At 44.4% G+C, this 25,650-nt stretch overlaps 2 protein-coding genes across 3 annotated transcripts; both read left to right on the top strand.

Moving 5' to 3' along the window:
- The first annotated feature begins 41 nt into the window (after positions 1–41).
- Positions 42–4,848, top strand: ACOT13 (acyl-CoA thioesterase 13). The gene is given in 4 exon segments (XM_061569065.1): positions 42–182; positions 2,540–2,724; positions 3,209–3,251; positions 3,253–4,848. Coding segments are annotated over 4 exon segments (441 nt in total). The 5' UTR covers positions 42–86; the 3' UTR covers positions 3,370–4,848.
- Positions 4,849–5,734: 886 nt separating this feature from the next.
- Positions 5,735–24,252, top strand: LOC133352993 (geminin-like). Of its 2 annotated transcripts, XM_061569052.1 has the most exons (7): positions 5,735–5,869; positions 6,920–7,079; positions 17,347–17,451; positions 18,711–18,813; positions 19,333–19,415; positions 20,732–20,842; positions 22,524–24,252. In XM_061569052.1, the coding sequence occupies exons 2-7, from the start codon at positions 7,017–7,019 to the stop codon at positions 22,602–22,604; spliced, it is 546 nt and encodes a 181-aa protein (XP_061425036.1). In that variant the 5' UTR covers positions 5,735–5,869; positions 6,920–7,016; the 3' UTR covers positions 22,605–24,252. The 2 variants fall into 2 exon arrangements, with proteins under 2 accessions (XP_061425036.1, XP_061425037.1); XM_061569053.1 differs by lacking the exons at positions 5,735–5,869; positions 6,920–7,079 and adding an exon at positions 15,223–15,368.
- Positions 24,253–25,650: the final 1,398 nt, after the last annotated feature.

Here is a 25,650-nt window from a genome sequence, read left to right as displayed (position 1 = left end):
CGCGTCGAGTAATCGTCGACGTTGGAATCGTTTTGGCGGAATCGATTCGTTTGCCAGTGACGTCAGCCGGTCACTCAGCAGCAGCGATGGCCGCAACCACCGGCGTCGCTTTGCTCCGCACCATGCGCCAGGTCATGAGCGCGATGTGCGAGAGTCCAGGATTTGACAACGTGCTCAGAAAGGTGCGACATCGCTCCCATTCTCTCGCTTTCTCTCTCCCCGACAGTGCCACGGCGTTTCCGCTTCTTTAACTTCCGACCGACCCCCCCCCCTACCCCCGTCCCGTTGCCGTCCTCCGCCGGCCAAGGGTTGCCTCGCTCCCGCCCGAGCCGCTATCCGAGGGCCCCACCTGAGGCCTTATACCGGCTCGTGTGCTCAAGTGAACCTGGCTTGAACGGCAAACGCTACCGATAAGAAACATAAATAATAAGCAAATATACGACAATTAAACAAAAGCTAGATAATATTGGTTCTGTAGACTTTCCATAGCAATGTGGAATGACCACCACTTGAATGAAGGAGCGCAGTGGAGATGCAGGCCGTGGCATTGCTCTTATAAGTGTGCACGTGTGTGAGGGTTGACGCGTGCGTGAGGGAGGAAGCGTCGGGGAACATACGCGAGTGAGCGGACACGTGTGTGTACGTGATGGGACACGCGTGTGAGTGAACACGCGTTTGAGTGAACACGCGAGTGAGTGAACACGCGAGTGAGTGAACACGCGAGTGAGTGAACACGCGTTTGAGTGAACACGCGTTTGAGTGAACACGCGTTTGAGTGAACACGCGAGTGAGTGAACACGCGAGTGAGTGAACACGCGAGTGAGTGAACACGCGAGTGAGTGAACACGCGAGTGAGTGAACACGCGAGTGAGTGAACACGCGAGTGAGTGAACACGCGAGTGAGTGAACACGCGAGTGAGTGAACACGCGAGTGAGTGAACACGCGAGTGAGTGAACACGCGAGTGAGTGAACACGCGTGTGAGTGAACACGCGTGTGAGTGAACACGCGTGTGAGTGAACACGCGTGTGAGTGAACACGCGTGTGAGTGAACACGCGTGTGAGTGAACACGCGTGTGAGTGAACACGCGTGTGAGTGAACACGCGTGTGAGTGAACACGCGTGTGAGTGAACACGCGTGTGAGTGAACACGCGTGTGAGTGAACACGCGTGTGAGTGAACACGCGAGTGACTTTGCGTGGGGCCTGGGAGGTCATGGCAGGAGTTGGGGTGGCTAACGTCCCTGTGTGTGAAGGACGCGACCTCGGACTGGGGGCGCTGTAGTTGTCCGCGTGCAGTTTGATGTGTGCCTGTGTGTGCGCCCTATAACTCTTGTGTGTGAGATGGTGTGTTTGTGTGTGTGAGAGATGAGAGCAGTGCGATGTGTTTGAGCTGTACGTGTGTGGAATAGGACTTGAGAGGTGCATATGTGAGGTGTGTGCAGTGTACATGTGTGTAATGTGTGTGCATTGTAAATGCATGTATGGGGTGTGAGTGTATGTAATCGTGTATGCGTGCAATTCAGTGTGTACTGTGTGTGTATTTATGTATGTATGCATGTGTGCAAATGTGCATGTATATAATGTTGAGCTATGTGTGTGACTAGCTGTGTGTTTGAGGTGTGTATGTGTTCGTGTAATTGCGTTGGTGTGTATGTTACTGTAATTGTGCATGTCTGTGTATGCATTGCAATCGTGCGGTGATTGTGCTTATATGGTGCAGAATAGGACATTTGCATACACAGACGAACACAAACCACGAACACAAACCACGCACACACAACCTTCACGTAAAGACACACAATCAATTACAAAAGCCTGCGTAGGCTATATGCGATGTCGCTGGCTTGTTATTGTATGTACTGTATCATCGTGTTTAGGAAAAAGCGATTTGTATGGCTTATAGCGACCTGCAGTGGCGATGAGGTGAACTGCAAACAAATCAGCTGAGATTAACTGATTTGGTGATACGGCGTTGGAAGTGGTACACAAACGCAACAAAAAAAACGAAATATCTTTATAGCACATACACGATAAAGAAGGGTCATTGCCCGAAAGATCAGCTCTTATATATTTTTTTCTTTTAATCTGTTGATGAATTAGAGTTTTGTTGTTGTTGCTAAAATGAATATATTAGAAAGGAATGTGGTTCGTTCAGAGCAGTGGCTCCAAACCTTTCAGCAACTCTCAAACATGTTTCGCGGACCAGCATTAATTACAGAATGCGGTGTTTTGTTTAAAAAAATAATCATACCTGCAACAGTTCTGTTGATGACTTCCCACGGCCTTGTGGGCCACCAGTCATCCGAGGACTACAATCTGCCACCATCCTGGGCAAATACCTTACATTACCTAACCTAAAGCCATCAGTGACCAACCACCAGAGCTCACCCCCGTCTTCTCCCCGCTTCCTTCATAGGCCAGCACCTGGGTCCCTGTGCGCTGCTGGGCCTGGCACAGTTGCACCGCCTGCACACCCTGGTAGCTCTGCCACTGTATATGGTGGCTTGTTACGTTTGTTTTGTGTGCACACCCCTGCAGGTGGAGGTGGTGTCGGCAGAGCCAGGCCACGTGGTTTGCGAGATGCCCGTGTGCGAGGAGCACACGAACCGCGGCGGTACGCTGCACGGCGGTCTCACCGCCACTCTCGTCGACGTGGTCTCCACCACCGCACTGCTCTCCACTGAGCGCGCTGCTCCCGGCGTTAGCGTCGACATGAATATCACGTACGGACGGATCGCACGGACTTGCACACTGAACATCACCTGCAAACATGGAAACTGACTCACAGAGTGAGCATTACGTATGGACAGAGGTTTCTGACTCACACAAGTGAGCCTTTACATATGAATGTGGGGAATTCACTTGAATATCATATATGATCATGGGACATTCGAACAGTGGACATCACAGCTCAACCAGTGATGCAAACGTTAACATCACACATTGATGCATCAACGTTGGAACTGACTTGAACAATACCTACGGAAGGTGGACAACGCATTGACTATCACGTATGAATGTGGGTCACTAAATTGATCGTTGACATCAGTATCACCTGTAAGAATATATCACTGATCTTAACATTACATATGAATCTGAAACAATGACTTGAGTATTATGTATGAACATGAAACGTGAGGATGAGCATGGCATAAAAAGTAACCGTTCTTGTGCATCGTGAAAACTGATGCACGTGCGTGCCCACAGGTACATGAGCGCGGCACGCGTGGGCGAGGAGTTGGTGATCGCCTGCTCACGTCTTACGCCAGGGCCGAACACTCGCCTTCGCCACCGTCGACATCACCAACAAAGCTACCGGCCGCCTTGTGGCTCAGGGCCGGCACACCAAGCACCTGGGCAGCAGCTAGCCCTGATCTCGACCTTAACCCTAACCATAACATTCAATCTGCCCTGGCATTAACCCTACTCTGGCCATAGCCCTGACACTACTATGCCCTGACCTTACCTTTAACAACATCTGAACACATACATAGTACTAATCCACCCCTCGTCGAATCCAGAACAGATGGGCTGAACGAACCAACATCAAAGTCGTCCATGTTATATCCTGTGCCTTCTAGCGTAAATGAGTCGGTTTATGAAACAATGCATCATCCATTTGCTATCGTAAGACGATAGGACATGTGGTGCCTGCAAGTGGATCAACTCTAATTTTTAGCACAGCCACTCAATCGCACAATAATTGTACTGTATATATAACCACGTGTGTTTGTCCATATGTTGGCTCTGAATGAGTTTTGCTTTGACTCGGCAAGCAATGAGTGAACCTTCCTCTGCAGTTTGATGAATCGTCAATCTGTGTTACGATTAGTTTTGTCTAATTTGTGCTGTCTTGTTTGTGCTGTTTGTCTCGTGATACATCTTGTTGCACCTCCAGTTAGCACGCTTGGCTATGTACGATGTGAAAGAAGTTCAACATAATACGTATTTTTTGTTCTGTTAGCCTCAAGGTAATATTACATTTAATTGACATGATCCATACATATTGGATTTCTCTCCACTAATTTTCCCCTCGTGCTGCGAGCCATGTTCTGAATATTGTCACCATATTCAGCAGCAGTACTCAAGCACTGAAAACTGCAGCAGAGCTCTGAAAAAAATCCTCGTGGGAGTTTAGTAACAAATCTTAATTTGAAGCTTTCGTGACTGCAAGGAATCTATACTCTCTTGGTTCTTTCAGTAAAGTCACGTAGATAGAAAAAATAACTAAATAACAATATTAGCATCCAAAATATGTTGATACCACCCGCGATACCGCACTTTGAATACTCATCACACTAATATATTCGGCACGGTTGCGCACACCTGGAATCCAACACTTTGAAGGCAAGGGTTGGGATCACGCAGATTTGTAACACTTGCAAACACACTGGACCGCGAGATTAATTTGTGATTATTTGTGGTGCTTCGAGTGTTATCCCCTCGTGTGTGCGAGTTTCCTCCGAGTACTCTGGTTCGTTCCCTGCCACTCAAATGGAGTTGGCCAAACATCCCAAATGCAGGACCCCTCTCCTGTTGGAAGTCTTGAGACTACATGAGGCTTTCCTGGATTAAGGGCATTATATTTCCACCCATGCAGACCACGTCTGACCCCTCTAGTGTCAAAACTAACCCACAGCAATGCACACTGTTTTGTTCATACTCGTAGCCAGCCCATCGATATACATCCGGAAATGTTTATTACATTACTTGAAACATGGTAATGACGTCGGTTTAATAGAGTTTGATGAGAGTGTGAGGAGGAGCACGTGGAATACTCGGGGGACTGAAACGGGGAATAATATATACTATATACAGTACTTTATAATAAAATATGTAAATTCATACCATGTGTATTGTGGGTTTGTAAATGCTCTGTGGACATACATTGATTGGTGATGCTGCTATCATTTGCAGTGTTGTACTAGCACCATAAAACAACACAATCGCCAACAACCGCTTTAAAATAAAAATATTCGCGACGTTTCGGGCAACGGCCCTTCTTGATAGCATAGAACAACCCCAGCCGTCTTCTTATTGTTTCCCTTTACAAACAAAAAAATGTCAAGAATGACTTTCTACTCAAATAAACATTGAGATGGTGCACGTCTTGTTTACAGCCCTAAGTCAGTGGTGGTAAATTCCACATTCATTTGGCGGGGGCGAGTCTATCCAGGAACAACCACTTTCCTTTAGCGGCAGTGCCATTGACGAATGCGACGAGTTATTTGTGCTCGTGCTCGTGAACCACTGCCAACGCAGTATCACAGTATCACAGTTACTGCTGTTCTATGAAGAGGGGCCATTGCCCTAAAAGTCGTCTATTACTACTGCATATCTGTCAACCCCTTATCAGTGCCAACCTTATTACAGACCAATCCAGACCTTATTGGTCACCACATGCCCCTTATACATCTCAACGTTAATTCTACAAAGACCCATCACAAGTGAGAAACACAACAGACTTTTTTGCTGTTGCCCGTATTAAAACGGCTGTACACCATGTGGACCTGACAACTCAATTTCCCTGTACACAGAATACGGGTAACCCCTATGGATTGACACCTCTGCCACTGTGTGTATAGATTCCTCGGTGTAAAGGTCACGCAGGGGTTATCATCGAGGAATGCCGTGTCCCAAACACCGGTGACGTCATCGGAGGGGGGTGGGGCCGGTGATGGGGACGCGTGTGATTGGTCCATGTGAGGTCACGTGGACATAGCGGCCTATATAAGGCAATGTGCGGGTTACATTTTCGCGGGAACATTAGTAACGCGGTTCGAGTGGCGGGTTTTCATTATCGGAGAGTTCCACGCGTGCTTTTGTTAATCTCCTCACGTCTTCGTCTCCTCGTCTCCTCATCCGCGGGTAAGTAAGCAGCACTAACGAGAACGCGGCTTTGATTCGCGTTGTTAAATGTTCCGCAAAGCGCGGCGGGTTTACGCTCCGAGGCCTGGTGGGTTTGGGCCTATCCCCAAGGTGGCACTGCCTCATCAGAGGCGATACAATATTTAAAACTGATTTAAGTTTAATAAAAAAAAAATAAGTGTGTATTCGGAGCACTGCCTAGTACAGAGCAGCCGCCAACTTAAACTGCATTGAATGTAAATACTCGTTTCGTTGAAAGCGCGTGTAGTTTTGGAGGGAGAATTCATCTCCCGAGCTCGCTTTGTTTTTCCGTAACGAGCGTTGTGGCGAATATTTTTCTAAGTAAACAAACGCAGACGATGCTGTTATTGTAACCATTCTCCACATCGAAGCTCATGCTTACGTTACGTGATTTTACGTCGAAGTGGGATGCGTGTCTAACCTGGTGGTGGGTCCTTGTCTATACATCTGGCATTCGATTTCGGTCCAAGCCTGACTGCTGGTGAGTCGCTGAATGTCGAAACCTTTGTGTGGACGGCTCGTGTATTAGGAAGACGTATCGTCCTTAATGAAACTGAGGACATGATAAGTGGGTAAAACTCCTCACTAAGCAACTGGCCTTCGGTTTGGTTTAACGGCACTGAACCTAAGACCGTTGTTAGCCTGTGTGTTCATGAGGCTGGCTACCCTTAAAGTTGAATCCGGTGGTGGGTGATGAACCTGATCCGTTATAGATTTGAAGCTTTCGTGACTCGCAAGGATTCCTACTCTGTTCTTTTGGTTAAAGTCACGTAGGGTAAAAGAAACAAATAAATTAAATCACGATGTTTCGGAGGCAACACCGAAACAAACAAAGAGTATGAACCTGATCCGGCCCAATCTGTTTCAAAGACAACGCAAATTATCCAGAGTGTGTTGGTTTTGCATGTTCACCACAAGTACGTGTGGTTAATACAGACTTGATTCCTTGCAAAAGGTTTCTATTTGCCGTTTGAACATCTTAACACGTGTTTTTATTGCCATCCGGTTGCTTGTGTGTTTTGTCTTCAGTCTGTGTGTAGGGGAACCGCTGCGGTAACGCCTTGTGCTGAGAGGCGGTGAGGCTGAAGAGGAGGAGGCTGCGGGAAGAAGGAAAGAGACTGCAAAGATGAACACCGGGCGCAGCAGAGTCAATGCCGAGCTGGAGAACAGCAACGTAGGTGTGGTTAAGGTGAGTCCTGCACAAGCGCCCTCGCGTCTTACCTATACACATCCTGGCAGTTCATCAGTGGTTGGTTAAGGCAAGCTTCATGATGCTGATGAAAGATTGAATGTCAAAACCGGACCGGAGTGCTTGTGTTGAACCAATGCTGATGAAAATTGCACTCCTGGAAGGCTGTGACTTCTGGAGATTGTTTGTCATTTGTAAAAGTATTTCTTTTCAAACACTTTCTGGTTGTGAACGTGCAGTCATGCAATTACAATTACCTGTTCTCGACACTGCTTGTGGAGCAACCGTCACTGGATGGGACTCGAGAGAATCCTCCCTTTTAGAGTATTTTGCCTGCTTCTATGCTGGCTTAGACGTCTTTTGAAGAGATGGGAGCACCCACACAACCCCCCACCACACACTACCTGTCAATTAACTAACTGATGCCCATTTATACAACTGGGTGGACAGAGGCGAGACAGCTGAGCACTGGGAGAGATCGAACTGCAAAGCATCAATGCTCAACATACTCCACAATAACTTGTACTTAGAAAGACAATGTATATAATAGGTGACGTTTTGGACAATGGTGCCTCTTAGCAGTACGGAGGCCAGAGAGTAATGACTACCTCACTAGCCTCTGTGTGAAATGAGTTTTTACGGGTTGTAAATTCGGTGTGCATCATTATACCATGGCAGAAACTTCTAGTCTCTTAGAGCGAATTAAAACTTGCACAACCTTGCTGCTCTTGTGAAATGTTTAGCAACATACCATTGTATCAAACATGCAGCGTTGTGTCACCAGCAAAGTTGTACATTACCCAGATATTGGAATAACGTCCCATGTGTTTTTAATGGTTAATTGTGGGCAGTGTAGCAAAATACAATGCTGTACTACATTTCTTTGCTACTATGGCAATGCATCCCACCTTCATCCCAGATGTATTAACATCTGTAGCTTTGTAAAATAACCCCCAAATGATTGCACCGAGTTAAGGCACTCCTCTAGCAGTGGATTGACATAAACGGTTTGACGTGTACAATCCTAGGTATGCAATGATTAACCCAGTGGTTCCATGTATCATTTTAATTTTGAGTAAATTTAATTCCATAATCGGTAGTTTTTTTTTGTATAATCTTGTTTGTGTTCTTGTTTGTCTTTTTGCAGATTTGCGCACCATATTTGCCCAAATTGATTTGCATAATCCATACTATAACTGGGCAGCATGATAACGAATGCGTCATCACTTTGCTGGTTATTGAAGTAGAGGCTGGGATTTCATGAATGAAGCCAGATCTCCTTTGCATAGTCCTTACTCCCTGCTTGGATACCCAGGCCACGTAGCTTGCCTGCCTCGAGCCCGGGGGGGGGGGGGGGGTACCAGGCAGGGAAGTACACCCGCCCAACTTGTGGTTATGGTTCTAGTCTGTACTTTTCACAAACTTGACGAACTTAACATAAATAAATGATAAAAAAAACATATATTTACATTTCATCTGATCGTGTTCATGACGATTGTAACAGATATTATTTAAATTTGGCACTGAATTGGTCTGTTTATGACTCGAAGAATACAAGAACAAATGTTATAACTTTTGCCTCCAAAAGTTACTGCAGGTGGTCGGTTAAGGTAGGCTCCATCTAAATGTTTAAGCTTCTAATTTTCATACTAAACACGATCCCCTTTGTCTTGAACAAAGTAATTTGCCACATGTTAAATACGACTCCAAAGTCGATTAGAGTCCTCTCCTGGTCAGTTTTTAAAAACGATGGAATTAGTTTGCAGTTCGGAAAGTGCTTTTTAAAGGCTAAGGTTAGGCGACCCAGCGACCTCTCCTGCTCGTTTGAGTGCAATTGCCAGCCATAGGAGGTAATGCCCCTGTGAAGTGTTTGTTTTTATATAGGGGGTGCTTGTGGGGGCACTGATGTGATCCAGACAGGTTCCTGTGTTAAGGGTAGTTTGTGACTTTTTAATGCTTTATTTTTTATTTCGGTGTTAACTTTCCCATGCCTCTGCATCCCCGCCTCCCTCCTATCGCCTTGGTTTGCCACTCATTCTGGGTGTCTATGCACCAAAAAATCCTTTTGCTCAAGACGATCCATTTGGGGAACCTCGTTATAAATGAACAAGCGCTTGGATATTTTGGATTTTTAACAAGAGTGCAATCTTCCTGTCATTGGGTAATTCCATAAGAGGCTCTTTAAAAGCTTCTCTCCTTCGATGGTCTCTTACCATGGGTAATCTGTAAAATGTTTGGGTGTAAGTTGTCCTGAGCATTTCAGCAATATCAACTATTGCCAACAAACTTAAGAAAAACCTATTTATTTGTTGTGGTTTAATAGTTTCCCACCTTTGTTTACATAAATTATGATTAGCAGTGACAATTTGATATGAATAATATTTTTCCTCCAGGTGATTGGGATAATGTGAAACCCATTAAATACAACACGTACATCGGGAAGCCTCATTTATGACACGATATAATGTGATCTGAGAGAGTCGAATATTTAATTCTAGTGTATTCTAAGTAGTTATTACTTGTACATGAGGGTTTGGACGTGATTTGATGCCTTATCATTATACACCGCTCGTGTGCAGGTTTTTTGTGCATTCATTGGTGACTGGCTTCAGACTATCGAACAATTAACCCATAAGAACCCAGTTTGCCATAACTCTTGCCATGTATACCTATTCTGTTGTGTCTGTTTGCCAGTCTTAAAATGTTCAGATGTGCTTCCATAGCACTGAACTGCCATTGCTGGTGTACTTATAGGCATTTATTGATGTTAACTCTAAAACCTTTTTCTCATGAACAAAGTTTTAACCGCTTTATCCCCAATAGCCTAGAATACCAGCATATATAGGGGCTATTTGTTTATTGGGCTGTCTTGAATCTGACACATGTGGCTGCCCAGATTTCATACCTAGGGTCTTGGCAGTGGCAGCTTGGGGTTTAAACACTGCCATTGTGAGCAACCTCCCTCCTCTTTGAATGTGTACGTAAAATCACTTGTGTCACCCTGATCGTGGGAACCCAGAGAATCCCTCCAAGGTCGCTCATCTGGCTGTTTGCTCAGCAGTAAGTAGAGCGTGGTGGTGCATGCCTTTAATCCAGCGCTTGAGAGGCAAGAGTTGGTGGATTGCATGGAGATTTGTTAAATGTCCAAACCTGCTGAGCTCTGAGATAGCTCTGAGAGGATGGTACAGCAAATGCTTTCATTAATAAGTGTGTCTGTACAGACGTTTGTGTTATACTGTAAGCTCTGATTTCTGCCCACCTGAAAAACACTAAATTCCTCTTGTACTTTGACGTTATTGCATCTGCATTTAAAAGCCATCCCTTCCTGGTCTATTTTAAGAGGAAATTGGCTTCACTGCTGTGACAAGATGAATCTTATTAATCATAATTGCACGTTATGCCTCTTCTAATGATGTTTATCACTTAACCTTACGTATCATTTTTTTATTACTACTTTCCCCTGATATTGATATGACTTTTTTTACTTTTTCTATTCTAATTAGTTTGATCTTGTTTTCTTTTGTGTTATCTCCAAATGTTATCTTGTTTGTGCAATCAACATTTTATGCGTTGAATTATTTATTAGGCACTATCTGAGCAGTACAGTTCTCAGAACAACATTTGTCTTGTGACATTCAAACCAATTTAACAATGCTAATAGTAATGTTAAGTGCAATTTTTGTGTGTGCTGTTATTGGTGACAACCAGGTTTGGTCATGAGCAGTCAATCTGGATTTGAACCCAGGATCTTAATGAGTTGTGCAACCTTGTACTTTATTGTTTTGATCAATCCTGTATTGTTGCGCTCTAGATTTTTTGAAAAGCACTCTTGTCTGCTTTTAATTATAGGGTATTTATTCTTGGAATTGGCCAATATTCACAATTTGGGGCCATCCAAATAGAATCTTGTCTAGGTGAAGCTTTCCTGAAAGACTTAAATTAGAATAGTTATAAGCTGAGTATTGCTGCCTGCAGGGGTGCCACGGTGACAAGATGTTAACTACCTCACCTGGTATACACGAGGTTGTGGGTTTGATCTTGACCCTGACGTCTGTGCATTTGGAGCTTGCATGTTCTCCTGGTGGTCACGTAGATTTTTGTCCGGGTATTTGGCTGCTATAGATTTCTCTATGATAAACCACTTTGTTGAGCAATCATTTGTGGCCAGGTCGCTTCTGAAAAAGAGCGATGTAGCTTGGTGGGCCTTGGCTGGTGAAATAAAAATGTGTTTAGTGTGAGCGCCCCTCTGGATCTCCGCTGTACCACTCCACGCTGCACCGTGTTTGCTTAGAGATAAATGCTGAGAACGGCGCAAGTGGCACATTCCCACGCGGTTCACCCAAGACGCGCGTAAGAGCCGTGTGTGCTTTGCGTTGCAGCTTTGTCCACCCACTTCCCCCTCCCCGCAGAAAAATTCGGCCCATCGTTATTTACCGTGAATGAATTTCTTTGTTTGGCGTAAAGTGGGCGCTCACCTTGACATGATGTCGTGTTTGGTTTCTCAGGCTTAGATTCTGCTGTCGCGCCAATCCATGTTTATACACTCCAAGTACATGGGTGTCTTTTTATTTAACCGGGTGATGGCTGACTGAGATGCACATCTCTTCAGGTAGTTGGAAAGGGGGAGGTCTCTCACCCTGTTCACACGAGGACTGGTGTAGTGTTCCTTTCAGTTCACTGCGCGAAGTCTGCAACAAAATCATTACGTTGCCATATATAGCAGGTGTTGCCAAAGAGATTTCCAAAATTCTAAATAAGCACAAGATCCAAATCCGATACAGTACACAAGATCCGTGATCTGATCCCATCCTTAAAGGATGTCATTCCTGACTTGCAGTACCCTGGTGTCTACAAACTGAGTTGCACTTGTGGGGATTGTTATAACGGGGAAACGAAACGACATTTCTGATCGCATTCACGAGCACAAGTCTGATTTGGAACATGGCAGGACGAATTCTTCGGCCGTGGCTGACCACTGTAATAATACTGCCGGTTCTCATGACATTGTGTTTTCCGATACCAAGGTGCGCTACAAGCCGCCTGGTTACTACCAAGGATTTGTCCATGAAGCCATCCAGATATACAAACATAAACATAACTTCAACCGAGATTATGGATTCAAATTGAGCAATCATTGGAAGGATGTAATTAACCAAGTTAAACTTTAGCTGCCGTGCAGTTTACTGCTAGACAGCCAGCTTAGATAAAATTTGCATAAACATATCCATATTCCCAGTCTTACCCCCAGCTTCACACACTACCATTGCCACACGCAGTTTTTTGGTCTTTTTTTAGCTTGTGCATCTCCAATTTACCCCATTGGCAGCATAACAAAAGGCTACGTAATCCTACCTTACCTGTCTACTTCCACCATCTGCATCACAAAGCTTCAGCGACTATATAATTCCTCGTCACGGCCATCTCTGAGACATACCTGAAGCGGTTGTGCTTTCGCTATGTTGTCCCCACCTGAAGAAGGACGCTTGTGTTGCGCCCGAAACGTCGATTTAATTTGGTTTTCATTTATTAACATTTTTTACCTATGTGACTTTACCGAAAAAACCAAAGCGTATGAATCCTTGCAGTCACGAACACTTCAAATCTAGAAGTGGTTGGGCTGTTCATAGGTTGACTACCATTGACTTCCCGCAAAGGGGGGAGCCCAGTGAGTAATATCAAAATTACATGAATATTGGTGAAGGTCGGGGGGGGGGGGGGAATAAAACGCCTTTATCATCAGGCATCATACATTCCCATTGGATGCAAGCCGTCTCGTACAGTCCTGCAGTGTAACGGTTCGCCCAGCATCTTCACACAAGCTGATTTCTTCACACATCTCATCGTTGCTCACCCTTTGGGGCACATTCCTGTCCTTGGCTGCAACTGTATTTCTAAACCACCGGCCCTCGTACCTTCTAGCTACGTGTTTTTTCCCATGTCCCCTTTTTTAACAGTTGATATGATATATTTTAACCTGCCTGTGCTCTCTGATCTAAGTGTTGCCTTTTTATATATACCGGTGAAATTGCATTGCTTCCTGCTTTGCGATTGTTTGTTAGAATTCATGCTTCTGGTCTGTAAAACGCTGATGTGCAATGATTAATGGTTAAACATTCTTCTGTTGACACATTGGTATATTGCTTTCAGTATCTATTCGAATTGAATAAAAGCACTTCTGCTCTCGGCAGCCTTTATAAATGTATTTTATTTTATCCCGATCTGCCTTAAGTAGCTGCCCTTGGTAAATATACTCTGCTGTCTTTTATGAGTTATTACCCACTTGGCATTCTTTTTCAAACTTGTTGTACTTGACCTTCGTTTTGCTCTTATTCTGAGCTCAACAGCCTCTTTTTTTTTAAATGCTAATATTTTCATGTAATTCGATCTGATTGGACATTGTATATAATGGCTATCGGCAAATACGAGATGTTTAATTTTTCCTCGCGTTACACTTGTAAATAAAATTTAAGTACCAAAATACACGTTTCAAAAAGAGTTGGACACGGCGACTTGCTTTTGCGAAAGTCATTCACGGATCATTGGCCTTACTATTCTAATGCTGCCAAGTGTAGGACTCTCCTGAAATCAGAGTTAAGACCATATTAATGATGCAAAAATAAAAACAAAATTCTTGGGTAATCTGTTTTTGTAATACTTCCAACATCTAAACATGTTCTGTCCTTGACGGCTAAAGTCTATTTTTGGCGTGTGTGACCCTAAAGTGGAGTTTGTACCATCAGCCGGGGTGGGCAATGGTTGTAACGCGCAGCACTCTGTGTGGAAAGTAGACTTCAAATACTACCAGAGGTCACTTAAACTTCATCCTTCAACAGTCCATGAAATAAGGAGGTCTGGGATATCAATCATGTTGTCCTATGCAGACTTTCCCCCCCACCATTAGAATACAGAATTTCCACGACTGGTTCTGAGCTGCTAAGAGGAGATGAGCGGCAACTCTTTGGGCACTTTGACTTTCAACTTTCTCAACAGTACCCATTACTTGCCGCAATAAATATACAGTCGTTTCGAATGGAAGCGAAATAACATCTGGCTTTGTGCTTGATGCCGACGTGGGGGTATTAACTTGTGTGACAAGGGAGCCTTGTTTGTAAATGACACATTGACAATTTAATTGCTGCTTTAAAGTTTTCAGGTAAACGTTGTTGTGCACCAAGGTAGAAATAATTTGGAAAACGCATAACTGGGAAGCGATCTCTGGGCAGAAGTGCTTCACCAAAGTAGTCTTTGGTAAGAGTGTTCTTGTCGCAGATTCCTGAAGTTTAGTGCGAGCGACCTAATAAATGGCAGCTTACAAGCAAGAGTTTGAGAAGCGCTTCAAGAAATTGAGCATTTTCAGATGCATACCTGGAAAGTAAGCTTTCTAAATCGCAGCCCTTTTGGCAATCCACTATTGTATGAAGGCCTTACCATACCGTGTTGATTGATTATAGGTATATTTTGGTCGTACTTAATGCATTACCATGAGGGATCGCAATAGCTTGTGAAGGTCTTCGTTCATCAGTGGTTTGAAGCCCTTTGATTCCAGACATGAGCTTTAATGATAAATGCGCTTACGTAGGCTATCGGTGAAAGCTATAGATAATCTAGCTGTGTGAGCTCGGGGAAGGTGCCGAGCACCTGCTGTGCGGTTAGCAGGCCCATGTACAGCTTGCCCAGTGGTTGTAAATCTCTGCTGGTCTCGTAACGCTGTCGAGGTGGTGGCCTGAGCCCCACGAAGTGGTGCGGAGGTGTCTCCGTTCACCCGTGCAAATCCCCATCGTACTTCCTGTGCGGTCGGTTAATGATTGCCTTGCCCCTATCGCCTTACTAATTGGTGTCGTAATATTTAACTGTTCTCTTCACTCTGAGCCTGTGGTTTTTGTTTTTATTTCTTTATTTTTCACACAATGACTGTTTTGTCGAAGCTGCCATTGATTTTTTTATTCATCAATGTTCTCTGTTTGGCGGGTAGGCTGGCGGGCAGCCGGGCGAGATAGAATCGCACTCCTGTCTCCTCCAACCGCAGCTGTTAATATTGCACTGACTGTGCACTTTGCCACATTTGTTCACTGAGAGCTGACTTGCCAAGCCCGCCAAAGCTCCATTTCGCTAAGGAACGTTTAAGATTGTTTGCTCCGCCTTTTGTCCCGGGTGACTTTAGCTCAACGGGCACCGAGATGTTGCGTTACCTTCATCCGGCATCATTCAGCCTTTGGGCTATGAGTGTGCATCGCACACCGCTCCCTCCACGGCGATTTTGGGAGCGGAGGCAGCGTTTTTAAGATCGATGTAAGTGCGCTTGAATGATTGTGCCTCCGAACACATCCCCTCGTATAGATTTCTGAGTCGGTTTTTGTGCGAAGGTGAAAGTGTCGGCAAAGGCAGTGCAGAGCAATGTCCTTGTAAATTTTGATGCAGTTGGAAATCAATTGGCTTTTAACTACATACCTTTGTGGATGAGATTGTCCAGCTTGTGTTTAAAGCTTTGTTGATGAAGCAACTTTGAATTGACTTGCATAAGACTTTGTTGCCGTGGGGCGGTTCTGCGCATGTTAACAAAATATCTTTAAGAGCGTTTAGCGACGAACTTTAGTAACAATTGTTTATTTAAAACTCGTGTAACCACTGGTCACTGCTGTGGCGCTTCTTCTGCAAACCGGGCTGTTTTGTGTTGCAATCTCCTGTGAGAACAAACATCCAAAGCAAGTCCCGAGGGACAGGGAAAGCATTAACTAGCAGTGAGGTGAGGCATTGTTGGATAAATGTGTTCATTAATGTAAGGACATAGCTATGTAGTGGTGGTCACTGATAACCCGTAGGTGAATATCCTATAATCCCCACTCAAGGATTTGTGATACCAGCAGGGTGATGCCAGAAGGTATTGATACCAGAATTGTTGTCAATTGTGTGTTCAGGGCTCTACTCTGATTATGATATTGTGTAATGCATTGCTTTGGAATGATATAAATTGTATCCCTATTGGGCTGCCCTGCTAGACTGAGCTATTATGTCTGCAGAATCGGTTTGTTTTGTTTTTGGTCTCTTTGTGTTTTACAATATCTATACTGATCCCTACATATTGCTTTTTATCAGAGTTTTACAATACAGCCAATGACTTGACATTGCTGGTTATCAAGGTTCTGTGTGAAAACTATTGCCCTAATGTTATGGCCTTGGCTTAATTTTGTAAACTTTGTTATGAAGGCCCAGTGAGCTATATAGCGCTCTTTTTCAGAAGCGACCTGGCCACAAATAACCGCTCGATAACGTAAATTATAATGTGGAAATGTATAGCAGCGTAATACTGTAAGTGCATGTTTCTAAAAATATGGAGGGAAAAACCGAGGACCCTGAGAAAAATACACGTGAGCACGGGGGGAACATGCAAACTCCAAATATACAGCCATTGTCAGGGTTGGGATCGAAACCATGACCTCCAGTATACCAGGTGAGGTAGTTACCATCTTGCCACTGTGGCACCCTTATAAGGGCAGGCATTTTTTTTCAGGATTTAGCATGCGGGGAAAGTTTTCAGATGCATGTGGTGATGACTTGGTGGTGTTAGTGGATAGGTCTTGCCCTAAAATGTAACCTCTCGGGGCATGAGTAGTGTGCCTGTTGTGGGAGCAGGAGTGAGTTTTGGATTTGAATAGACTGAGCCGTGAAATTTTACAGACAGGGTCTAGTAACTCTGGTAACTGATTGTTAAGGAGTCAAATTTGTGTTTTGCGATGCGTAAAGTACGTCTGCACATTGCCCCCTATTATTCACTTGCCGTGGAAAGTGGCACATTAACTTGAATGTTGTTTAAAGATTATCCATCCTGTGATTGTATCGAAAGGGATGTGTAGTACTCTCCACCATCTAATAGCTTTGAACTGATATTTGCTTAGTGTCTGTTTCATCCTTGTGGTGTTTATGCTATAATGTTGTAGTGTCCTGTAATGTTCTTGAAGCGCGTGTGCATGGCTGTTAACGTTTGCCTGATTTGGCCTCACGAGTACCTAGTGCAGTGTGTAAAGGCATCCGCATTGGGGAGACAAAGGTGGCTGCATGTGGTGATTAACAGGTTCAACAAAATGTTACTCTTATGGTGAATAACACGGGAAGTTGAGCAACAATCATACTTGCACTGTTTGTGCTTTTGGCAAGGCACTTGGCAAATAACAGGTCCAAGTGAAGTGCTTGAATTGCTGTGGTTGTGTGTACACGTGCGGTGAATAACATGCAGCATTCACAATTGCGGTGTGGTGGTGTACGTGTGCAGAGCGGAGTTCCAATGGGCGACGGTCTGGCTCCAAGGACCAGGCGGACGCTGCAGGAGATCCAGCCGTGTGTGCCCCCACAAGATGCCACGAGGCGTTTGATGCAGGTGTGGTCTGCGGCACTGACTAACGCGTGCACGCAGCCATATGCTGTATGAAGGTGTCCCTGCGTCCCCCGCTCCTTATTAACTAAACTAAACATTTTTTTTATTTCACCAGGTAAGGCCCACTGAGCTATTTAGCAGTTTTTCAGAAGCCACCTAGCCATAAATTGTAGATCCAATTTAAGTGGCTTGTCATGTGGAAATGTATAACAATGCGCAAACACGCTAAATGCATGTTTCTAAATATGGAGGGAGAACCCGGAGGTCCCAGAGAAATCCACACTACTACGAGGATACCGCAAATTCCAAATATACAGGCGTCAGGGTCGGGATCGAACCCATGGCTTGAATACCAGGCAAGTTTGTTAACATCTCGCCATCGTGTAGCGCCCCTTATTATGGTCCTGCTAAACCACAATCGCCTCGCTTCTCTGAGATAATCTCCTGTCTACACCTGCATTTATCATCCTGTTTAAGTGTATTACCTACTTTAGCTTCCATGCCATCACCAGGTTTTTATTGGCCATCAATCCCTCATCACGATGTGTCTTGGCAAATCCCACTTTTCTGAAGTCAATGTGATATGATTTATGACTTCCCTTTTTTAAAGCAGCTTTTTAATTCTTAAATAATTTCCTTTAGTTAATTATCTTTGCTTGTTATACTGACCCGTCAACAGCCTCCGACTTAATGCCCTTCTCCAATGCAATTTGACGAAACAAACACCACCCACACAAACGTGATTGCAGGTTTCAAGAAGCAAGAGGGAAGCTAATTAATAATATGCAAAGAGAGTAGCCCTTACAGATCAGGACGGAACATTAAAGCACGAAAGACTATTGTTGATACTGCTTGAGGAGATTGTATGCAGATGAGTGTAGCAAAAGATGAATTGCCCCTAAAAGTGTAATTTTAAGGTGAAGGAGATCTTCTCTGTTACAACTGAAGTGGTAACTGCTGCCCTTAGCAGTATTAAAAAAAGAGAGCTTCCAGAAGGGATGGAATAATAATTGAAATTGAAAGAAATGGGGAGCAGCTGTTGGATAAAAATTGGCAGAACTGTGCTAAATGTTTACACACAACATAAATTACCTGACCATGGAATGATGTCCTCATTCAATGCTTCATATTAAAGGCTACCTCTTAGCGCGCTGCACGTGGGTGTCTCGTACGTGATCTCCTGACACACCAACACCGTGATCTCTGGGGCGGTGCTCACTCAAGCTCCCTTATCCCTTCCCGCCCTCTCGCTGTGGTGGTAGGCGGCGACGGTAAAGGCGGCGCCAAATGGGAAGACGACGCAGAAACGACAGACGGGGCTAGCTGGCTGCAGCAGTCGAGATGCGTACGCCCTCATGGTTCAGGGTGAGCGTCTACACGTGTGAACAGCCACTGAAGCTCTCCTCTCTCAATCCCCTATCTGACAACGAAATAAAATTAAACAATATAAAAATGAATGTTCAGCATCTGTTGGGCTGCTCCTGCAGTGCACGAGTAATTGTTCACCGCTAATTTGAGGGAAGTCTTGAGTGTTCTTTACGGTTTGAGATCGTCAATGCAGTGATATGGGTTAGACCGATGGTTCAATAATTTCAGTGTAATTCAAGCTAATGCACCCTTTGAACTTCTGATGTTGATGCGAGGGAGGTGCCTGCCATTGAATACTGGACCTCTGAGCGCATGCAGGGATGTACTTCTGCAACGTCGCAGACAAATATGTTGGTCCCTTTATTGTGTAGGATCTTGAATATAATAATCGGTATTTAAATTCGCAATCGTGGTCAAGCGGTAACCATTGTAAATATTTGAGCAGAGGAGATGCATGGTCATTGGAGGGGGGGGGGGTCGCTAAAAAGCTGACGTGTGTTGCGTTGATCCCCTCAGAGGATCCGCCCCCGGAATACTGGCAGCAGCTGGCGGAGCAGCGCAGACGGGCCTTGGCCCAGGCGCTGCAGGAGAACAAGCGGGTGAGCTGGCATAGAGGCTCAGTTGCTTAACCGGCTTGCATGGTTATTTTTCAGCCAATATTGATTCATAATATCAACAACAAAATTGCACCATGTAATGATCTAGCCAAATTTGTCTTAAGATCTTCCATTACGGCACAGCCAAACAAATAAAATAATTATTTACCGTTTCTATTCTGACCGTTCTGGGTCTTGTCTAAAGGGTGCTTCACGGCGTTTCAAGCGGAACACCGTGTCTCATGGCTACACGTGGTTGAGGCCTGTTCTTTAACTTGCAATAATAATCGCCACAATTGAACACTTGCACATATGGAAGTTCAATTGGCTTGGCTGTGTTGGGTGGTGAATGGACTTCATGTCACACATTTGGCCAGATTATTGTGGCCTAACCCACATTAGTTTTGAGCATCAATATAATTCAATTTGCAAAGAAAATGACTGTCCATTAAATTAGTACATTCCGAAATGTTTTCCAGAGTAATTGATAGCCTGGCTAATGTATATGTTTTGCAATTATGTCTTAAATAATGAAGCGTTTTGCAACTGGCAACATTTATCTTGTAAGCATAATATGTTGTAACGTTACAATGCGTAGAAGGCTTCTATTTACCGAACTGCATTACCGTAACTTTAGAGTAATAATTCCTGGATGTTCAGCAAAGAACAAAACAATAAGACAAAAATATGGAATTCTACATTTATAGGGAACTGATATTGCGATGGTCGCCATGGCCTGAACGTTGATATTGTGTGATGTAGAAAAATGATAGCACAGCGGCCCAAATGTTTGCACAGTTTGTGTGTGCGCACCTGTAGGTGTTTGTGTGCAATGGTGATGCGGTGGAGAACACGGGTGTGGTGCTGGCCACAGCGCAGCCCCTCCTGTGTCAATCTGAATAACAGCTCACTAAAAGCACTGGCCCCCTACAATAAATAAGGATACATTGGTAATATTGAGCATTTTTTGTTGTATGTATGTTGAACTTCGTTCTCACCGTTTGTAGCCAAAGGTGCTAATCGGAGGTTCTTGTGGGGAAAGGTGGCGCAGTGCTTGACAAATTGCTGCCATCCACATGGCTAATATCGTTGTCAAGAATGATCTCAAAACCTGTACTGGGTGTCCAATAGAACGGCTCTGCTTTAATTGAGCATCCGGTGTGGCGTGTGAGCATCGCGACTGGGGAGACGAAGGCAGCCAGGAGTGGTTGTTGGTACTAGCCACCCACCCTCGTGTGCCGTGCCAGCCTTGGTACTCTCAAACAGCACTTGCCCCAACAGTATGTTAAGGCTATATGGGGAATCTTTGTCTCTGGTAGTTGCGGCTTGAGCTGGTGCAGCGCGACCAGGAGATCGCGGAGCTCCGACGCGAGAATGAGGATCTCTCGGAGGTGGCCGCCCACGTCGACTTCCTGGCCACGATGATCGAGGTAACAATCACTGCATCCGCCCGCCCGCACGGCCTGGCAGTAACGCCGGTGGCATATCGCGTCTGTGCTGCCTCATCGCGGTTTGTGGCATCGCGCAGGAGCCACCACACGGTGGTGAGGTGTTAACTACCTCGCCTGATATACAGGAGGTCATGGGTTCAATTCAGACCTGGAGACCTCCCTATATTTGGGGTTTGCATGTGTCTGCGTGGTTGCATGGATGTCTCTGGGGTCCTCTGGTTTTATCATCCACATTTAGAAACATGCGTTTCGAGTTTTTAACTGCTGAAAATATCCACGTGAAAAGCCGCTTCGTTGAGCTAGCATTTGTGGCTAGGTCCCTTCTGACAGAGCTATATCGCTTGGTGGGCTTTACCTGGTTAAAAAAAAAATGTGTAGTTTAAAATATCTAAGAGGTTTTTTTTTTTGGTTGGATCGCGTAAATATATAAATGTGTCATTAAAAACCGCCACCACCCGACACAGCCAACTAGTAAGGGATGTCACATAAACAGAACGTGCCAATTCGTCACTAGTACAGCACACCGGTGTGTTGGAGAGCCAAGCCACAATGTAATGTTGTGGCTGGGCTTTCCAACACACCGGTACTCGTGATGAATTGGCACCTTCTGTTTACGTGACAACCCTTACTAGTTGGCTGTCGGGTGGTAGTGGGTTTTAACGACACTTATTTATTTATGCGATCTAACCCAAAAAACCTTATGGATGATATTGGTCACGAAAGTCTTCGAGTTAAACTAGTTTAAAAATGGTTAAGTTTAGGTTACTGTTTATAGCGTCCTTAATTCGGCTCTAAAATGAGTAGCGCTCTGTAATATAGTATAAAGGTGCCAATAGTGCTGTGAAATTATCTTTTACAAAATGTACTACGTGCCCATGTTGGCATATGCTACGGAAACTTGGACTTTAGAAACAAGGCAGCAAAGTCGATTACAAGCACTGGAAATGTGATTTTTTTTATTGTGGCCGCGAAGTGATTTAATTATTGGTGTCGTAAATAAAGTTGTAACAAATACAATTTTCAGATGCCTCCATCTCTGTTATGCCACAACCTTTTTTTTTACACATCCTATCTGCCACAAGGCCCCACTGGAGTGCATAATTTCAGCATCATTGGTCCAACACAAACATCGCATTAACTGTTTTGATACAGTGCCTTGGCAGCAGTCAGGCTTGCTTGAATCTATGCTGGTGAACTGTCAGATATTATTGGCAAGGACTTTGTTTAGATATAGGTCTTCGTTCAATGCAAAATTATACAGGGTGCTTCAAAAAAATATTCACACTTCTGAGAATTTGCAACAATACCACAATAAATGTGCCTCTGGGCTCTGGAGACCACCTGGAGAAGATTCCAGGCATGTGTTGACAATGATGGTGAAAAAGTGGAGACTCTGACTTTTTGAAGCTGTTAACATACATGTGTTTATCATGTTACAGTTTATCCATTTTTTCCATTACAAACGATAGTCCCATTATAAGTGTGAACATTTTTTTAAGCACCCTGTATATAAAGAGCAAAATTTGAAATGATTTCCATCCTTGACACGGGACTCCTTTATCACAAACTCATTTGTGTATTGACAGCATGCCTGCTGCCTGATCGACAAACTCTTGCAAATCCATTTATGCCTCCGTACGTTTCTCTCCCCATGCGACAGAGGCTGACTGGGGAGCGTCCATCATTGGAAGAGGAGGCACAGGTAGAAGAGGGGGAGGGAGCGACTGTCCAGCAGGACTAGCGAGTGCCGCATTTCATCGATACCACAATTCATCAAATCTGCAACGTCTCATGGTGTCTGAAACCAAACTACTTGGGACTTGGGACCTGCTCGTCCCCCAGCCTCCTGGGTGCTCCTACTAAAACACTGCCTCTCGGCCTACCAGTCGGAAGCTTTGAACTCTTTTGTCTGGGCACCTTGGCTGAAACATTTGCAAGACACGTGCTGGTGACTGCTGCTAATGGTTGCTACAATGCACCCATGTGCAGAGTTGAGGATCGGGTGAAGTGAGATCCAGCGGTTCTCTTGAGTGCTGTTGTCGACACCAAGAAATGCTAGTTTGTTGGCATTGATCCGGACTGCATTTTTCAAGAAGTTCAGATACAAGACCCTATTGGCTTTAAGCGATCGCGTTTATCAGTGTAATTTTTAAAAGGAGCCTTTTCCACGTCAATTGTCAGGCGAAATGAGTATACTGCTGTTTGCTTAACATTTGTCTGCATATTAGCTATTCTGTGTGGAGCCAGTGTAATTGTCTGTTTCCACTATGTAAAAAATATGTTCGATGGCATGGAAAAGCATTTGCTTTTCTGCCAAAATGTGTCCATACAGTATGACCTTTAGATGTTGCCTGCTGGGTTGTACTACCAAACGGTGACTGCCAGTGGTCCATTCCAATCTAAGGACACTCCTTCCAGTTATTGCTATCATCAATTTATAATAAAGTATGCACTGGCATTGACTATATGAACGTTTGAAGTAACTTGTACTTAGATGGACCAGGGGTGGTGGATGTGAATTCTTGAGCCATGTGAACTGGAGTGTAGTCGCTGCCAGTGTTTTGGTCATCATCCACTTGGGCGATTTTAGGGCAGTCGCAACCTTTTTCCACTGGCAATTAAATTATAAGTCGCATGACCTGAGGTTTGCATTATGGAACAATTGTTAGTGTATGACACCTTCCAGCACACCGTTTCCATTGGCAAGACAACTCGGTCACTGCCATTTGCATTGTCAAGTTGCTGTTGTTAATCTTAAATGCTTTGCCGATTGCCATAACACTGCCCAAGAGTATCGCAGCTTTTAAGAGTTTGCACAGACCAAACCGCTTGCTGCTCCATTCTGCCAAGGAGAAGGCATTCGTGTCTGGTCTTGCTTCAAGCTCCTAGCGGCTTCTTGTTTAACTGCTACAGCAGACGTGGTGCCTTTTTTTTCCACTGCATGCAGGAGTGCATTGCGTCTTAGTTTTATGATCCACTTTTTTTGGTGGTAACCAGTGGAGGGATTTATCTCAGTTGCAATCTGTCATGTTTTCTGCAACGTGAAATGGCGGGTGTCTTAGAAATTTAAGTATTTTTATCTTTGCTTGTTGACGTGATGGAATGCTGTGTTACATTAGCCAGTATGGGTACAGACTGTTTTATTCCTAATTGTGAACACATTTGTTTAAGCTCCTTTAAGATAGTTTTTCCAAATTAATGTTTTGCCATCCCAAAAAGGTTGTGGATCCTGAAGGGTGGAATTTATGTTGGTACACTCTGCCATGTTCGTGGCAGCTCAGTGAGCGCCTCGTTTTAAAAAAATGTTTCGTTTTATCCACTGTACATTTTTGCGCCTTGCAATTTCACCTTCAACCCTAAATAAAATGTAAGTAAAGTTGTTATCTTGATGGTGGTTTTGTGTGGAAATACTCATTTTGAAAGTTGATAGATTAATATTGATTTGAAGCTTTTGTAACTGCAGGAATCCATACTCTTTGGTTCTTTTCGGTAAATTCACGTAGATAGAAAATAGATCGCAACGTTTCGATCACAACACAAGTGACAGTCTTCAGGTGAGAGAGAGAGCTGCTGAGACAAGGTCTTATATAGGCCTGAGATGGATGCAGCCTCGGTAAGAGGGCAGGGCTAGAGATGGTCTCCCTGAGGTTGTGTAAGTGGCTATTGTATTTGGCATGTCAATGCACAAGCTTAGTATATAGCAGCATCGGTGACGGAGCGATAAGGACATCCAGCCTGTCGATACAAAAACATCCAACCTATAATGCAACTCTGAGTCGGCTAAAATCGCAGGAAAGATGGAAACATCACGGCAGGTTAAGACTTTACCTCGTTAATCACGTCCTTCCAATGATTGCTCATTTTGTACCAATCTTCTCGGTTGAAGTTGTCTTATCTGGATGGCTTCATGAACAAATCTCTGATAGCCAGTGGGTTTGCAGAGTAACTTCGTCTTGGAAAAATCTATTTCGTGTGTACCCACAGTGTTAAAATGCAGCAACGGCAGAGGTATTGTTCCTACTGTACTTCATATCTGCCTTGGTTAAACGAAACGACATGTCTCGGACCTTGTTCACGAACACGAGGCAGATCTGAAGCACGGTGGGACCCAATACCTCTGCTGTTGCTTATCATTGTTTTAATGCTGTGGGCACACACGAAATAGATTTTTTTCCAAGATGAAGATACTCTGCAAACCCACTGGCTATCATCAGAGATTTGTTCATGAAGCCATCTAGATATAAATGCAGATGCAACTTCAACTGTGAAGATGGGTACAAATTGAGCAATCATTGCAAGGACGTGATAACCGAGGTAAAGTCTTGACCTGCCGTGATGTTTCCATCCTGTGATTTTTAGCTGACTGAGTTGCATTATTTGGTTTGGATGTCTTTGTATTGACGGGCTTGGATATCCTTCCCGCTCAGTCACCGATACTGCGACATACGAAGCTCGTGCATTGACATGCTAATCTTTCACAATAAAATAGCCACTTCCACAGCCTCCAGGGAGACCAGCTCGAGCCCTGCCCTCTTACCCTGAGGCTGCATCCATCTCAGGCCTATATAAGACCTTGTTTCAGTAGCTTTCTCTCTCACCTGAAGACGGTCGCTTGTGTTGTGATCGAAACGTCGTGATCTATACATTTTCTATCTACGTGACCTTTACCGAAATAACCAAAGAGTATTGATAGATTACTGAAATTATGACTTTTTTTTTAAAGATCTGACTTGTTTTCTAGTGAATGGCTAAAAATATGGTGTGGAATTTGTGCCCCATACGAAGAG

Source organism: Lethenteron reissneri, chromosome 42, assembly GCF_015708825.2.
Source record: "Lethenteron reissneri isolate LAM-NWPU_2019-01 chromosome 42, ASM1570882v1, whole genome shotgun sequence".
Lineage (NCBI taxonomy): Eukaryota > Metazoa > Chordata > Hyperoartia > Petromyzontiformes > Petromyzontidae > Lethenteron > Lethenteron reissneri.
The sequence above is the reverse complement of the archived record's forward strand: the minus strand, read 5'-3'. Positions and strand labels throughout refer to the sequence as shown.